This window comes from Rhinatrema bivittatum, chromosome 6, assembly GCF_901001135.1.
Source record: "Rhinatrema bivittatum chromosome 6, aRhiBiv1.1, whole genome shotgun sequence".
Taxonomy (NCBI): Eukaryota; Metazoa; Chordata; class Amphibia; order Gymnophiona; family Rhinatrematidae; genus Rhinatrema; species Rhinatrema bivittatum.
Window position 1 is genome coordinate 247,265,886 of NC_042620.1, and position 18,752 is coordinate 247,284,637.

An 18,752-nucleotide genomic window follows, 5' to 3' on the forward strand; every position below is an offset into this window, starting at 1 on the left:
TTTCAGTACATAAGTCCTACCATTCAGACTAGCCTCAGCTCCCAGAGTATTCACAAAATGCCTGGCAGTAATAGCAGCACACTTACACAAGGAAAATGTCCACGTTTTCTCCTATCTAGACGACTGGCTCAACAGAAATCAATCTCAACAAGGAGCTCTAACTTCTCTCAACTGAACAATTACTCTACTTCACTCGATGGGGTTTCTCATCAATTATCAAAAGTCCCATCTCATTCCGTCTCACCTGCTTCAATTCATCAGAGCAGAATTGAACACCATCCTTTCAAGAGCTTTTCTACCCGAGGATCGGGCAGACACACTCTCCCTATTGGCAAATTCACTACACTCGCAGAAACAAGCAACAGCTCATCAGTTTCTAACTTTACTGGGCCACATGGCCTCCACAGTGCATGTTACTCCTATGGCAAGATTAGCCATGAGAATAACCCAATGGACATTAAGATCACAATAGATTCAAGCCATTCAACCACTGTCCTCTCCAATTCACGTAACCCACCAGCTACGTTCATCTCTACTGTGGTGGGCAAACAAGGACAACTTGCGCAAGGGCCTGCCCTTCCAACAACCAGTCCCACAAATAACTTTAACTACAAATGCATCCACCTTGGGTTGGGGAGCTCACATAGACAATCTCCAAACCCAGGGTACTTGGACAAAACTCGAAGCAACATTTCAAATCAATTTCCTGGAACTTTGAGCTATATGTTATGCTCTGCATGTGTTCAAGGACTGCCTTTCACACAAGACTGTTCTGATTCAAACGGACAATACAGTAATCATGTTGTACCTGAACAAACAGGGAGATATGAGCTCGTATTTCCTTTGTCAAGAAGCCACACAGATTTGGGACTGGGCCCTGCCACATTCCATATTTCTCCGGGCCACTTATCTAGCGGGCATCCACAATGTAGTTGCAGATCACCTCAGTCGTCAGTTCCAACCACAGGAGTGGTCCCTGGACCCCTTAATAGCGACCAGGATATTCCAGTGTTGGGGACAACCAACAATAGACCACTTTGCATCACACCTGAATCACAAAGTGGACAGATTCTGCTCTCTGCACAGGCAGAAACACCAGCCAGCCAAGGACGCCTTTGCTTGCCCTTGGAACTCAGGCCTTCTATACGCCTATCCTCCAATACCGCTCATAACCAAAACTCTAGTGAAGCTACAACAGGACAAAGGGTAAATGATACTCATAGCCCCATATTGGCCTCGACAAGTATGGTTTCCCATACTTCTAGACCTCTCAATCAGAGAACCAATTCATCTGGGTGTAGCTCCCACTCTCTTAACTCAGGATCAGGGCAGGTTGCACTATCCCAACCTTCAATCCCTATCCCTGACAGCATGGATGTTGAAAGCTTGATCTTACAACCACTCAATCTTTCAACCAATGTCTCTCAAGTGCTTATAGCTTTGCTTAAACCTGCAACACGACAGAACTATTCTTTGAAATGGAAAAGGTTTACTTTGTGGTGCACGCAAAAGAACATAGACCCTTTCTCCTGCCCCACATCTTCTCTGCTAGACTATTTATGCCATCTTTCAGACTCTGGTCTTCAGACCTCATCTGTAAGAGTACATTTAAGTGCAATCTCAGCTTACCATAACAAGATGGGAGATGCACCAATATCCACACAATCTCTTGTCAGTAGATTTATGAGAGGTTTAACTTATCTTAACCACTAATTCGGCCACCTGTCACAGAATGGGACCTGAATCTGGCCTTAACAAGGCTCATGTGTTCTCCTTTTGAACCCATGACTTCCTGTGATCTTTATTTATTTATTTAAAATGTTTATATATTGACGTTCAAAGGCATATCACATCGGTTTACAGGTAACAGGGGAATAAATATATTGAAACTGAGAGGGAAGTATAAAGTTACATGTAACAGGGGTATAAAAACTTGGAAGAGTTGTAGAAAAATGGTCAGGTGGCCTAGGAGAGAGGATATAAACTAGATAGAACAAAAATAAGAATATCATTGCTTGTGTAATTTAGGAGGAGGAGGTAGAGAGTGAAGGTGATATGGTGGGGGTAGCTTGTTCAAATGTAGACTTGTTCGAACAGCCACGTCTTAAGCTTTTTTTTTAATGTGGCAGTGCAGTGTTCCAGGCGGAAATCAGGTGGCATAGAGTTCCATAGTGTTGGTCCTGCTATGGATAGAGCCCGTTTTTGGTAGATATGAGCTGGGTGATATTGTGGGTGGGAGTGGCTAAGGATCCTTTGTAAGCGGTTCTGTAGGGTCTGTTGGAGGTGAGGTATTGGAAAGAGTTGTTTAGCCAGGTAATGTTTTGATTGTTTAAGGTTTCATGGATAATTGTAAGGCTCTTATAAAGGATTCTAGATGTGATCGGGAGCCAATGGAGGTCTTTGAGGATTGGAGTGATGTGATCTGATTTACGTGAGTTAGTTAGGATTCTTGCCGCCGCATTTTGCAGCATTTGGAGGGGTTTGATTGAAGTTGCTGGTAGGCCTAAGAGAAGGGAATTCCAGTAATCGATCTTCGTGAAAAGGGTAGCTTGGAGTACTGTTCAGAAGTCAATAGTAAAGGTCTTAGTTTCTTCAGTACATGCAATTTGTAAAAACAGTCTTTGGTTGTGTTATTAATATGTTTTTGGAGACTGAGATGGTTATCAAGAGTAAAGTCTAAATCTCTAACATGTTGGGAGAAAGTGGAGGGATGTTCTGAGGGTTGCAGGTTAAGGCGAGCTGGGGAGATAAAAAAAAAACAGCTCTGTTTTTGATGTATTTAAGGCCAACTTGAGGTTAGTTAGGAGGGAGTTGATAGAAGACAGGCAATTGTTCCAGGTATTGAGCGCATTGGACACTGAATCTGTGACAGGGATGAGAATCTGTACATCATCAGCATAGATGGTAATGCGTGAGTCCTAGGTCGGCAAGAAGTTGGCATAAGGGCAGCAGGTAAATGTTAAAAAGAGTAAGGGAGAGGGAAGATCCTTGTGGTACGCCATGTGTTAGATTAATGGGGTTCGATTCATGGTTACCTATTTTGACTTTATAAATTTTAAATTTCTCACATGGAAGACTATCTTCCTCATAGCCATTACATCGGCTAGAAGGGTTAGTGAGTTACAAGCACTTGTCACGTTCTCACCCTATACAAAATTCCTACATGACAGAGTGGTTCTCCGTACACATCCAAAATTCCTCCCCAAAGTAGTTACAGAATATCACTTGAACCAATCCATAGTTTTGCCCACATTCTTTCCAAGGTCTCATTCTCACCAAGGGGAACGGGCCTTACATACCTTGGACTGTAAACGTGCGCTAGCATATTACTTAGACCACACTGCAGTCCATAGGAAATCCACTCAACTCTTTGTATCTTTTGATCCAAACAAACCGGGTAATCCAGTGGGCAAACACACTTTCTCCAACTGGCTAGCAGATTGTACAGAATTCTGTTATGAAAAAGAAGGCCTTCCTCTCCAAGGGCGAGTAGAGGTGCATTCAGTAAGGGCAATGTCAACCTCAGTAGCACACTATCGTTCAGCGCCAATCCTCGACATATGCAAAGTGGCAACATGGAGTTCTCTTCACACCTTTGCCGCTCATTACCGTTTGGACAAAGAAGGATGACCAGATTCAGCCTACGGACAATCTGTCTTAAAGAACTTGTTTTCAGTATAATCCCAACTTCTTCTACATCCAACCTGCTGTGATTTTTGACTGCCTCATTTTTACCAACAATACTACAATGTTGCTTCACTACAAAATGACTCAGCCTATAGCTTGCTAATCACCCATATGTGAGGATTAGCATCCTGCTTGTCCTAGGATAAAGCAAAATTGCTTACCTTGTAATAGGTGTTATCCCAGGACAGCAGGATGTAGTCCTCACAAAACCTACCCGCCATCCCGCGGAGTTGGGTCTGATATGTTTTATTATTTTATTTTTGCTAAAGCTTATTGCTACATATGAGACTGAAGGGAGACCCCTGCGACTGAGAATATCACGGCATTCTGGGCATGCTCAGTGGGCTCAGAGTGCCAGTCAAATGTTTCTAGAAACTTTGACAGAAAGTTTTCCGCAGTAGGGCTCCTTCAATGACGTCACCCATTTGTGAGGACTACATCCTGCTGTCCTGGGATAACACCTATTACAAGGTAAGCAATTTTGCTTTCCAGCCTGTGCTTGGACACTCCTCGCTTGCCTCGGCGCTTTCCGGAGCTCCTCTGCGGTTGTGTCGTGGCTGAAGGGTACACAATCTCCAGCAATGAGACCGCCTTCAGCGTTCCCACAACAACACTGTAGCTTGATGATGTTAAGTTCCTTATAGGAGTTACCACCCAGGAAAAGGATCTGGGCATCATAATAGACAATACTTTGAAATTCTCAGCTCAGTGTGTGGTGATGATTTAAAAATCAAACAGAATACTAGGAATTGTTAGGAAAAGAATGTAGAATAAAATGGAGAATGTCATATTGCCTATGATTTGCTCCATGGTGAGACTGTACCTGGAGTACTGTGTGCAGTTCTGGTTGTCGCATCTCAAAAAAGATATAATTGCATTGGAAAATGTACAGAGAAGGGAGGCATAGAGAAGGGCAACCAAAATGATAAAAAGGATGAACAGTTCCCCTATGAGGAAAGGCTAAAGAGGTTAGGGCTGTTCAGTTTGGAGAAGAGATGGCTGAGAGGGTATATGATAGAGGTCTATAAAATTATGAGTGGAATAGAATGGGTAAATGTAAATTGGGTATTTTCTTTTTTAAAAAAGACAAAGACTAGGGGACACTCTATGAAGTTGGTACATAGCACATTCAAAACAAATCATAGACAATTCTTTTTCACTCAATGCACAATTAAGCTCTGGAATTAATTGCCAGAGAATGTGTTTAAGCAGTTAGCATAGCTGGGTTTAAAAAAGATTTGGACAAGTTCCTGGAGGAGAGAAGTCCATAAACTTTAATTAACCACATAGACTTGGGGAATAGCCACTACTTATCACTGCACATTGGTAGTATGGGATCTATTTATTCTTTGGGATCTTGCCAGATTCTTATGTCCTGGATTGGCCATTGTTTGAAACAGGATATTGGGCTTGATGGACCCTGCAGTCTGACCGAATATGACAATTCTTATGTTCTAACCCCTTGTGCTGTGAAACAGTCAATGAAATTAACAGGTGTGATACAACTTTAGGTGGCAGACAATTTATGATAACTGGCTGCAGTACAGTGAGTTTAATGTGAGGGTATTTATTAGGATTAAGGGTGGAAGTGGGTGAGGTCTTAGAAACACCAAGAAGTCCCTGATAACTCACTACTGGAAGCTTTTGTGTGAGAGTTCTCAAATAGTAAATGATCCTTGATGTATATTAGCGCCCAGGGCAATGCAATCTTTTTCCTGGCAGATCTGCACTTCAAGGTAGTTCTGGGAGGGATATACAAGTGGTAAACTTCATGCAGGGGTTGGCAGATGCAACCAAGGAGCTTTCTGGAATGAGGCTGGTCTCTATCAGCCAGGCTAATCTGTATGAGTATGGAAAGGGGTAGGTTTGTTATTTATCAGACCCCTGGATTAAGGTTGGAAGGCCTTCAATCTTGGTAGTATATGAAGGATAGCATTTCTGTTCAGTGACATCTGAAGCCCATAGGACATGGAAGTTACTTAGTATACCTTATAGCAACAGCCATCTTCAGATGTATGCAGTTCCTATCAGAACATCTATATGACACCTCTTCTCTGTTATAAAGAATATCAGTTCAGAAAGGACCACCTCATTTGTGCTCCTTATCACCCTATGCTGTGAATATAGTTAAGGGGATACATAACATAAATGGAAGTTTATATAATAAACCCCCTGGTTTGGCAGCACTCACATCTGGTGCCCTTTCATGGGGAAGGGGGGGGGAGAGGGAGTGGTACATGTAGATGTATACCTCTGATTTATGGTCTCCCTTAATGATAGCTGTTTTAGGGATGCAGGATTAACACAAATGAGCCATTAAAAAATTCTGATGTAACAGTAAATAAGAGGACAAACCTGCAAGACAATCAACAATGCAGGGCTATATGTGAGTCAGAGTTTTGGCTATAGGATGTCCTTAAAGAGACTTTACTTTTCTAGAAAATAAACCATACTATATAAGAAATAATGGACACACACAAAGTAAATACAATATAAACATATACAACTTTTATAAAATGTTTTAAAATGTTACTAATGTACACTGCTTTGAGTGATTTAATTTAAATCAGGAAAACGGTCTATACATTTTATTAAATAAATAAATATTTTGAACTATTAACTATTTACAATTTACACTTCAAAAACTGGGATGGGGTGAGACTATCTAGGGAGCAAACTACATACAAAAAAAAAGCCCTGGGAACTAGGAAGGCCAGGGCCTGAAGGCTTAGGAGTTTGATGCTGGATTGGTGGCCTCATACCAATGAGATCAAGAGCTGCCTTGAGACATTTTTGAATCTCCATGAGTTGCCCCAACACAGTGAGCATGCTGCTAAGCTCAGCTCAGTCCCCTCTCATCTCTTCCACCAACATCTACATGCCCTCACCAAAAGCACACTGACACTGAGCCAGGCTTAGAAGCCACTGGCAGGGTAACATATGATGGGAGGGGTAGAGCAGAGTCTGGGCCTCCCTCTTCTAACAAAGGCTGGCCAGCCTGAGTCCCTGCATTTCTTGATTTTGGGAAGAAAGGAGAGGAAGTCCTACTGGGATGGAAGAGGGATGTTCTCTTCAGCAGCCTGGGACCTTCCTGGGGAAAAGGAGGGGCTAGATTGTCACCGCTAGGTTTTCCATTGGTGGTAGTGGGAGGAGTAGTGGCAACTGCATTGGCTTGAGGAGGGGCCAAGTCCTTGCCCCACCGTGTTCTGCTTCTTTATTGTCATCCTCAGACGATCATGAGGAGGTGTCATATCATTTCATGTCCTCAGGGTTTGATGTGCGCTATTATATAGACCGTTAGTGGCTATCTTTTTCTGAGAAAGGTGTAGCCAAAGAGCTGTGCTCCAAGCTGTGGGACACCCGTGTTATATAGGTGGCAAGGCCCTATAATGGTAATTTCAAATTTGGAAGCTTCTGTTTAGCAGCTTTGTACTAGATGGTGCCTTGCTTATGATATGGACTTAGAGATAGACTATGTGGGGTAGATTTTCAAAGGGTTGCACGCGTAAGATATGCACGCAACCCCCGAAAACCTACCCCTGCCTCCCCCTGTGGCATGTCGAGCCTATCTTGCATAGGCTCAGTGGAGCGCGTAAGCCCCGGGGCTTGAAAAAATGGGCATTCCGGGGATGGGGCCGAGGCCTCCGGAACAACCACCGGGCCGGGGGATGGAGAGCCGGCAGGCGTAACTTCTTCAATAAAGGTCAGGGTGGGTTTAGTTAGGGCTGGGGGGTGGGTTAGATAGGAGAAGGGAGGGAAAGTGCGGGGGGGGGGGGGGGCGGAAGGAAAGATCCCTCCGAGGCTGCTCCGATTTCGGAACGGCCTTGGAGGGAACGAAGGCAGGCTGCTCGGCTCGGCGTGCGCAGGTTGCACAATTGTGCACCCCCCTGCACGCGCCGACCCTGGATTTTATAACATGCGCAAGGCTGCGCGCGCATGTTATAAAATCAGGCGTATATTTGTTCGCGCCGGGTTGCGCGAACAAATCTACGCCCGCGCGCATGTTATAAAATCTGGCCCTGTGTCAGGGTAGTTAGTGTTGGGTTGAGGTCTACATAGCAAGGCATCAAGGGCCATGATGCAGCACATAGTTTATGGTTGTATCTACTATAAGGGCATATACTTTAGAAGTAGATTAAAACACCCTGAAAGGTTTTCAGCTAGGCCTGAGGGTCCCTTCAAAGTAACGCTTCATGACAGTGCTGCCCTTTGACCCCAAGAAATTGCAAGGTCGAAGAAAGCATGAGAATTTGCTCAAAGCAGAGACTGGGTGTGGCTGAGTAGTTGGCCAAAAGTGTGGTTGTTAATGGAAACAGATCATAGACAAGCCATGTGAAAATCTCACAGATGGCCATATCATGAACAAGACTGGCTCTATGGCAAATGGTGCCCTGGGCAAAAATTGTCAATGTTGTCCCCCATACCCAGTCCTTGGCATGAATAAGCAGGAGCAAGGGTATGCACAAGCTTTCTCTACAAGTGTAGGGAAGGTTTCCTTCTGCCCTCTACCCCCTTAACCCCCTTCCCCAGCATCCCCACCCCTGCTTCTTACTCTCTAGTCCCAGGATCCTTTCCCCATCTCTTATTTCCCCCATCTCCAGCATCCACTCCCCTAAATCCCCTCTCCCAGCATCTGCCTCCTGCTTTTCACTTCCTTCTTCTCTATATCTCCTTCTTGCCTCCCTCAACCTCATTCTGATGCTACAGTGTATCTGCTCATTCTTTCTGCCTGCTCCTCTGAGCAAAATACCTCTTCAGAGCTGTTGCCACTACTCCTCACTGTTGGCCCTATGATCATGTTCAAAACTCATGATTCATTAACATACCTCCTGCCCCATCCTGCCTGGCATGCAGCTGGTCCAGCCACCCCAGACTCTTCCTCCACAGCTCTCGGGGTGCCTTCTTCAAGTCCTCAGTCTGTACATAGAAATAGGAATACAAAGTTATGTGCACTGTAACTGTTACTGTGACCTGCATTAGCGATGTGCATTCGTTTGCAATGAGAAGGTCCCTATTCATTTCATTTATGGCACCGTGAAATGAATGATGAACCCCCACGAATGAAACATATCATATTAGTTTCATTCGTTTGGTTCACAGAGCTTTCTTAGCAGCCTTTTGCAATAGGAGAAGGTCATGTGGGAATATCCATAGCAACCAGCCCTTTCCTGTGAGTCATAAGTGATCTCACAGCCCTGTCATAGAGTGGGTTGGACAGGTTGTCAAGGAGACCAGAATGCCAACATATCAGAGTGAAGCATTTTTTTAATTCAGCCAATCGTTGCACTGTGATGCTCATCCTGTTTTTCTACCTTCAGCAAGTGTACCACAGTGCACTTTCTTCTTGGGTTCTATCTGAGATATTTGTTTGCTGATTGAGCTCTCTCAGAGTGACTCAATTATCTATTCAATTGCTGAAAATCAGAGCTATTTCTATTGCTGAAAAAGATTTTTGTGCTGCTGTGCCAGGCAGTCAGGCTTTTTTTACTGACCTTTTTTTTTTTTTACTGCACTCAGACTGTTTGTCTGTCCACCCATTGAGACAAGCTGCCAGCAGTGGCACTTTGCTGCTGATCTTATCCCCCTGGGGTAGGTTGCAGACAGGGTTTGGGTGGTGTGGGTGGGAGATAGTGTGAGAGTTGCAGTGGCTGTCTGGCATGGGTATTGTTCAACTACATGCAGCATCACAGTGAATACTGAAGGAATTGGGCTTGCAGACTCACAGCAGGAATAGTCAGACTGAGGCTTCCAGTGTTTTATCTGGAGTTTCAGTACTGTTCTTGTGCACATAGAGCAGTCTCAGTTGTAGTGTACAGCAAGATACTGCACTGTGTGTCTGTGTAGTTTTCTGCACTCACATATATTGGTACAGTGGTGTTCTTTTAATCCAAATTCCCAGTAGGCAGTGACATTAAAATACATGATGTCAGGGAAAGGTACAGGTCGAGTGATTGGCACTGGGAGATGAGGCACTTTAAGAGGCAGTCCCCTTTAAAATTAAAAAGGGACCTGTTCCAATCCAAAATCTCTGAAGGGGCAGGCAGTTCCAGCGAGAAAAAACTTAAATTTAAAGATGATGCCCTGCCACCACCTGTTTCTGCCCCTGTTTTAGAGGTGAGGGAAGGGAAGGCTGAGCCATCCAAGGCAGTTGGGGTAGTGGAGAAAGCAAAAGAGTGAGACCCAAAAGCAGCAGTGCAACAGCATACGCTAGTTAGCGCTGACGATGTAGCACAGTCACTGTTTGCTTCTGATTCTGATGAAGAATCATCTTGTATGGGATTCCCTTCATCAGAAATAGAAGACATAATAGCTGAAGAAGGTTTTGGAGGATTAGGTAGTTCCATCTTAGCTTTCACTTTAGTGATGGAGGAGAGAGGAAACTGGTGATGATGAGGAAGAGCAGTCAGTACAGGCAGAGTGTGTGACTGATACCCCTGGCATTGCTTCTCAGGGTGCACCCACTACTTCAACTCCAGTGCCAGCATCCACCCTGAAGGCTATAGAGAAGGGATCATGAAAGAAATCTGTGATCTGGAGCCACTTTAAAGTGAGGGAGGACCCGCGCTTTGCTCAGTGTAATTACTGTGCCAAGGATATTGCACAGGCAAGCAAATGGACCATCTAACTAATTCTGGAATGAGACATCATATGCAGAAGCAACATCCAACAGTACTGACATCTGGGGATGGTGGCAGAACCAATCAGGGGACCCCTTTTCCAGGCAGCGTAAAGTGGTTGAAAAGGAGCAGAGTCATCCCACGCGCTCAGCCCCTTCTAGCAGTCAGGTGGCAGGCCAGCAGCCCCCTGCCATGCGTCAGAAGCAACAACCCACCATGGAGGAAATGGGGTGATGTTTGGTAGCACTATCCCGGGGAAGGAGGCAGGCAGCCTCAAAAGTTGTAACCAGGAGCATTGGGGAAATGATTGCCCTTGATGACCAGCCCTTGCAGGTAGTGGAAAATGTGGGTTTCAAGAATTTGCTGCAGGTCTTAGCTCCAAATTACAAATTCCCCTCCAGAGCCACATTTAGCAGAAAGGTCATCCCCAGCCTGTACAACCAGTGTCGCAGTCGCATCCAAGTGCTGCTAGCTAAGGCAGAGGGGAGTGTGCATTTCACCTGCGATATCTGGCCCACCATGAATGCTTCACACTCTTACCTCTCCCTGAAGGCACACTGGTGGGACCTGGCTGAGGCAGGGGCAGGCAGCAGCTCTATTAGTGATCAAGTATCAGGGTGCAGGTGGGTTTTACTGCATACCGACCTGACAGATGAGGCCCATACCTTGGCCAGTATTCTATCATGCATCAGAGACATGCTGGAGAGGTGGCAGCTACACCAGAGAGCCAGGAATCTTCAGGCAGTGTTCTTTGTTACAGACAATGGTGTAAAAATGGTAAAGGCAGAAGTGCAGGAACATAGCAGGGTTCTTCCACAGAAGTGTGAAGGCAGGGAAGGTTCTCCATCAAAAGCAGACTGATTTGGAGATGCCTCACAAGCATCTCATTCAAGACATTGGCACACAGTGGAATTCCACCTATACGATGCTGCATAGGTTAGTGGAGCAGCAGACACCCCTTCAAGACCTTTCTCTGGAAATGTATTTATTTATTTTATTTATTTAGCATTTTTATATACTGAAGTTCTAGTAACAATGTTACTAATCACTTCGGTTTACATATAACATTGGAATGACTTAACAAGTGAGTCTTACATAGAACAGGAAAATGAATTTGGAGAAAAAAAACCAATTGAAATTAATAAATTAATAAATAACATTAAAACAACAATAAATAACAGCAATCCTATAGAAAGGAAATGGAGAAAGGTGTGCAGAGTCCCCTTGGGCATCATGATTGGGTAGTCATGAGTCAGCTGGTAAAAATCCTGCAACCCTTCAAGGATGCCACAGAGGAGCTGAGTTCCATAAGTGCCACCTTGGCTGATATCATCCCTATAGTTAATTTTCTGGAGGAAAATTTGGAGGGCTTTAAACAGGAAGAGGGAATGATAGCAGAGGTGCTGCATTGTCTGGACTTTTTGAAGAAGCAGGTGCAAGAGAGATTAAGTCCTTTAACAAACGACCACACAATCATGCTCGCCATAGTCTGTGATCCCCGTGTGAAAGGGAAACTCACCCTACAGTCCAATTGTCTCACATTTGTGAAGGACCTGCTGTTAGAAAAGGTCTGTGCACAGCACTTCTGGGAGCTTGGGAGTGGAGGTAGAAGAATCTGGGGAGAGAGAAAGTTGGGAAATTGGGCCCAGCTAGAGGCTGGATTGTCATGATTTGGACTATGCAGCAGTGCAGTGTTTTCTGCAGTTCAAAGCATGCCAGTCTAGCCCCAGAAACCTTGGAATAGATTGTGGCCTGAGATTCCGTGCTACTTCTGTCTTCCTCCTAGCTCTAAGCAGGGTGAGGAAGGAAAAGATGCAGCATATGTATCACTACTTCTGTTTTCTTTTCAACCTGTTACCTGGTATCTCATGGCAATTTGATGGAGACCAGTCAATTCCATGACAAGGGTCAAATTTTGTACTCCTTTGTGCAATTGTCAATGGAAGGAGGCTGGGGGTTCTCATTATGAATATGAATATGAATTATGAATATGCAGAACCACACCCTATCTTTGTCTTCTGTTACAGGTACATAGTTCAGAAAAAGATGAGCGACAGCAGCTTGGTGGCCCAGCCTCTTTCTGAGTTTGTGCAGAATGTTGGCGCCAGATCAGCTACTCCAGGTGGAGGATCAGTGGCTGCTACAGTGGCTGCTATGGTAATCCCATAATATAGAAATGTCAATGTATTTTACTACAGCAATGGTAATCTCTGCATGTAGACGTCAATGTATCAAGGCTATGAATACAAACAAAGGAAGTGAATTAGTACAAGCTTGAAAACTGTGAGCATTAGCACTAATTGTCAGGGTCTCAAACCTTGCTTCTTATATTTAGGAAAAGTCCCCTTCTGTGTATCTGCTAGGTGGCTGCAGAACATGAATCACATAAGGGGACATTGTCACTGAACTCTTCCCTCTGCTGTGACTTTTAAAAGCCATAAATAGGGCTGATGCAAGGTTTTTGGCTGCCCTGGGTCTGGAGACTTCAACATTCAGCCCTCTCCCCTTGCCACCATGACTGTTGATGATGTCTCCCTCCGTAACACCTCTGCTGATGGTGCCCAGGCTTTCCCCTCCACCTCATGCTCTTGATGCCTTCTGCCAGGCCTCCACTGCCACTGATAATAACATACGGGTCCATATTCAGAGGCACTTAGCTGGATAGCTCATAAATTATTATATGAGCACTTATTCAGCTACAAATTGGCTGAAAAAGTTAGGGGCATTCTGGGGCCGTAATTGGGAGGAGCAGTCTGATAACTTATCTAGTTAAGTCTGGGCGTCCAGTAGACCTGTTCTAAAGTTAGCTGGATAGGATTATCCAGCTAACTTTAGGATAGATGAGTATATTCAGAGCCGTGCTGCAACACTGCACAAACAGGCTAAGTTAGCTGGATAGTTTTATTTAGCTAATTAGCTAAACTGCACAGTAGCTGAATATAAACCCCATAGTGAATGCAGATAAAGAATCAAATGGTCCTTCCAGTCTTCCCAGCAAGTTGTTAAGGGTCTTAACTGCCGCTCTGTGTAGGTTTCCCCCATGCCTTCTCTTAAAAGTAGTAACTGCCACTCCATGCATGTTACCCTTATGTATATATGTATTTCGTCAATGAGCCACAGCACAGCACACAGAAAATAGAAAATAATGAAAAAGAAGCAGTAATCCTAGTAACAAATGTTTTGGAAAGGGAGAAAAAACCTGAGGCAGCTGACGTTCGACTACCTAGTTACCAACATTCAACAATGGCTGCAATTGCCATCATCGGAAAAATACCCTTTCTTAAAGTCTTAGATGACTGATTAGCTCCAAACACATTAAAACTAATGGAACAGTTCACATTTCAAAATGTCATAAAAAAAATTTCTGTACATATAGAAGCCTCAATTGTAGTACTCATCTGAAGAATTGCTTTAGGGTGAAAGAGAACTGTTGCAGTGGTGGCAAACCTCTTTCCTTTCTCGTGGGGTGTCCTGCAGCTGCTTCCTTCCCACTGATGACAATTGTATTAGGGATTTTTCCAGGTATTGTGTGTATTGTCGCAGTTTGGGCATAAACCCGAACCTGGGATATTTATAATGTTTAAACTGTAAGATGGTAACTTTTAAACAGCCGTGTGGGCATACATGTACGCAGGTATTGCGGCTCGTGGGGATTGGATGCGGCCATTTTATAACATGCCGTATATGCTTATATGATATAAAAACAGCTGTACACGCATACATGTGCACGCAATGTTGTAGGGGCATGCACCTGTGTGGGCAAATGCTGGTTCTACTGCATAAGTGGGGGGATTTTTTTTAGATATGTGCGCCGAAGCAATTACCAGTTTCTCCAGTCCATTCCCAGTTTGCCCAGGTAATGGCTCTCGACTTCCTGCCCCCATAATTAATCTTCTTATCTTTTAGCCTATTAGCCCCAACACTTCAAACCCCACTGACTAGCCCTGATTATTTTATTTTAAAACTTACACGCCATCCATAGCAGAAGTAAAGTTACGTGGTAGGGGACCCCAGTGCACACTTGTGTGCATAAATACTTACACGAACATTGCAAGTGACCTTTCCGGAATGCCCGTGTCCCTCCCAGACCATGCCCAGGCCCCACCCTTTTTTGCATTTTTTTTATTTGTGCACGTACCGGGAGATACGCGCGTACTCAGGCGCTTCTTAAAATCTGTGCAGTGCATGTCAGCCCGAGACTCACATGTATCTTCCGGCTTTGGTGCACATAGGGTTTTTTAAATTCACATATAAGTTGTAAACTGGAATGGATAGGAAGGTGGGCCTAGTGTAGCTGGTATGGACAGGGCAGTTATGGCCTGTCCGGGCTTTCTCTCTCGTTGGGGGGTGCTAGAGAGGACTGGCCTGGCTGCTGATGACCCCTTGAACAACAGGAAAGATGCGGGTGGTCAAGCAGTGTGCTGCTGGGTCGTGGTGATAGATTGTTCTGGGTTGGAGGAGGGGGGGGGTTTGGATTGTGGTTGCACAGCTGTAGTTTATTGTTTGGCTCGGGCTTTGTTTTGTGTGTTAATAAACTGCAGCTTTGTTTAATCCAGTTATTGGTGTACAATGTATTTGTAAAGGAATGGAGGGGAGCAATGCCCCAAGGGCCCCACATGCCCATTTTAGGTCTACTATAAAATTTTACTTGGCTCTTACTGATCTAACATTCATATATGCTATTTGCACACTAGTCTGTACGTTAGTTCTTATAGGTTCCAATATTTTGTGCCCTGATCTTGCTTCCCTTTAAATATTAACATATTTATATTTATATCTCCTTTGTCCCATAATGACTGGAATAGCCCTAGACATTAATCCTTGCATTTTATATATTCTAAGCCATATAGGTTACTTACGCATTTCAATAAAAACATAACATTAAAAGCGTAACCTGCTTTGTGCTGAGATGCTGGCATCCAATGTTGAACACCAAGATTAAGATAAGTAGTTTATTTGTTTGCCCCTGAAGCAGTTATGCAGACAAAACATCAGCTGGTGTCAGGTATTTTTTGGTGAACATGAACTAATTGAATAGAGACACTTTTATTTGCAATGTATACATATATAAGTGTTGGAAGAAGAGGGTGCATGATAGAGAAGACTGGCGGTGGCTTTTGAGTGCCATACGTGTTTACTGGCTTGCTGACACCTTTTTCATAATTAGAGTGAAAGGCTTGATGGTGTGACAGAATTTTTCTCATTGCTAGGCCCTAATTATTAGTATGATGATTATTTGAGCCAAGCTATGCACTTTTTGCTTTTAGTGAATATTTTATTTTTACAGGCCTAAAATATACGCACATATGCTTATAAAATAGGTAAAAGAAAGTATGGGGCAGATCTTTAAACTTGTGCGCGGGTGTAGATTGTTCGCGCAACCCAGCACTCGGCGCGCGCAGGGGCAGCTTTTCGGGTGTTACACGCGTAACCCTTTGAAAATCTGCCCCTATATGTTTTCTGCATTGGCAATATTTGCGGTAGCCCCTGTCACATGGTAAAGGATAAGGGTGGCCCTGGCTAGCACTATTTTGACTAATGGCAGCCACGGCCCGGAAGTGGGAGGTCGCTCCCAGGCCCCCTGCCAGATCACCACAAATTTTGGGTGAGTCCTGGGGGAGTCAGGAGGGTCGTGGGGGCCCTGCTGGTGAGGGGGCTTTATATTTAAATTAATGGGAAGGGCTGGGGGCTTCTTTTAGTTTTGTTTTTTGTTTTTTTTTTAAATATGAAATTTTACACTAAAAAAAAAAAGAAAGATCTGGGGCTGGACCCAAAATGGCCCACCCTCAATCCGAAAACAAAAATGCATCAAAAAATGTTTAGGGTGCAACCCCTATTAGATTATATATATATATATGTTTTATTTTTGTCTCCTAACTATGAGTGTAATGATGTACTCTGTTGAGATTTGTGGATTAGCAGAGTACACATTTTTTAAATTTTTAAATAAATAAAACATACCCACGTATGTTTCAGTATGAACAAATATTTTGCAATGCATTGAAAGCACGTATTTTTTCTATTTTTTAAATATATGTATGATTATTTTCTGTGCAAAAAAATATAACTTGAACATGTAAAACCCTAATTTATATGTGAAAGTAGGAATATTTTAAAATATGCGCGCATACTTGAAATCAGCAATTTGTTGATACTGCCGCAGGTTTACCTGGTCCATCTCCAGTTCACCAAGAACCTGCTAGTACTTCATCCTGAACTCTCCGCAGTTCACCTAGACCTCCCACCCAAAAATAGCTGATAAAAATACCGACTGGATTACATCTTGAGGTCTCTTCCAGCTTTGTTTTTCTGCTATTCTGTGTTTGTAAGACTTGAAAATTTTACAGTATGAGTTGTTAACAAGCTGGAAAAAACTGACCATCTCTGATTATAGATGTTAAAGGGTAGGACTGAATCTGCATTCCTATGTCATTCCTTGTTCCTGCCTGAAGCTATCTTACAATTGATAGATGACTATATTGACTTATTTATATCAGATGTTTTCCTTGATTCTAATTTGCAGTAGAGTTTGAGTCAAATGCTATTTTAAAGTCAATAAAATTTGTAAATATTTTTCCTGAACTGGTGTTATTTACCCACATGCTAATCAGTATCTGTAAGGCAAAGATGTGATCAGTGGTTTAATGCTTGGATAGGAACTCAAGTTGACTTTTGTACAGGTTTTTGCCATCTGTTAGTACCTGTACTCTTTTGGTAATGATATTACAGAATAGTGAGGGACCTTCATTTTCGTTTTTTATTTTATACATTTTTCCTGGGAATTTATCATGGCTTATTATGACAAGGACAAGAACAAAAAACAGGAGGAAATCAGTGGGAAAATGTGATTCATTATTTTTCTGGGTAAATGTCAGAGTTTATTTTGGTGGACACAAACCAAGACAATAAAACAATAGTGAGCAGGTTCTGCTCACCCATTCAGCAGCATCCCTGTCTCTACTCCTATCCACTGTCTATCATGTCCCTCTCTCTCCCCATACCCCTGAGAATCTTACTGTTCTCCCCCCCTCATTGCAACAGCATTCATCCTTACTAGTGGTGGCTCCAGGCTTCTCCTCTCTCCTTCAGTAGCAGGCTTACTGAGGCTTCTATGCTCTGCAGTACTGCACTTCTGCTTTTGTGCAGGGCCAGGGAGCCTGCCGGGAGGTGCTTCTAGTGGGCATGGCCTGCTTCAAATGCTGCATTGGTAGCACTGAGCAGCAAGCACCTTGGCTGCCTGGGGGCAGGGAGAGGTGGGACTTGAAATGCTGTATCAATGGCACTGATGGGTGAGTACTGTCACTTGTGGAGGACAGGTCTTGAAACGCTGCAGGTGCCTTGGCCCATACTGGCTTCCAGCAGTTGCCAGAAGCCTTGAGACATTGCATCTGCATCTCCAAAGCTGCTCTTTAATCAGCTTAAAATTCAGGCTGAGACCCAATCATTGGGATCCAGCGTCTGGGCAGTAGTATCAGGCCTAGGCCTAGGCCAAGACCCAGGCATCAAAACTTTGTCTCCAGGACAGGCCCCAGCATCCAGGCTCTGGCCTAGGCCAAGAGCCAGGCATCACGACCAGGTCTCCAGAACAGGCCCCAATGTCAGGCCTGGGCCCAGGCTCTGGCCTAGGCTGATGCTCAAGCATTGGGATGTGGCCTCCATACTGGGCCCTGGCAACGAGCCTGAACTTGGACTAAGGGCCAGGCATCAGGACCCAGCATCTGGACCGTACCCCAACATTGAGCCTGAGCCTGGGCCTTGGTCTAGGCCAAGGCCCAGATATCGGGACCTGGCCTGACTGTGGTGTTGGATCCCTGATGGGTTAGATAAAAGGGGGTTGGGAAATTTCCTGACTCTGGCAAAATTTTTCAGGGAGTCCTGGGTCTTTGCTTGGGTCTCAGTTGAGGCCCCAGCATTAGGCCTGTACGTAGGCCGAGACCCCCAGCATCTCGCTTGGGTGTAAACCACAGCCCAAAATGGTTGTGGTCTATGCTTAGGTAAGGCCCCTTCCTTAAGCCTAGGTCAAGGTTTGGTGTCATGCTCGGGTGTAGGCTATGGTCCTGATGCGGGGGTACCTCAGCCTAGACCAAAGCTTACACTCCAACTCTATATCTTCAAGCCATAGGCACTCTTCATCCATGTGGTCCTCTGCCTTACTGTATGTGCATACTTGCAGGGATGGTTCCCATTTCACTTTACCCATTTCTCCCAAGCGCTCTTCATTTTCTTCTTTTCCATATGGGAAGGGTTCTTCCTTTGTTTGCTCCCTGCACAAAGGGCACAGAAAGAGAAATTATCTATACCCTTAATACTTTGTTGTACCAGTACCTACGAAATCCCTTTTTTCTTTCAACTTGAGGATTGACCTTGCTTTGGAGTCTTTTCTTTGTCCATATGGACTTTAGTCCCTAATGCCGGCTGTGTCACCATATTGACGTCCATCGCTTCGAT

At 44.2% G+C, this 18,752-nt stretch overlaps 1 protein-coding gene across 3 annotated transcripts in view; it reads left to right on the forward strand.

The window, feature by feature from the left end:
• FTCD (formimidoyltransferase cyclodeaminase) overlaps positions 1–18,752 on the forward strand; it is a 296,425-nt gene that overhangs the window by 99,192 nt on the left and 178,481 nt on the right. For all 3 annotated transcript variants that reach the window (XM_029606737.1, XM_029606736.1, XM_029606738.1), the window contains one exon: positions 12,332–12,461. In XM_029606737.1, coding sequence (XP_029462597.1) covers positions 12,332–12,461 — 130 coding nt within the window. The remainder of the gene's footprint in view (positions 1–12,331; positions 12,462–18,752) is intronic.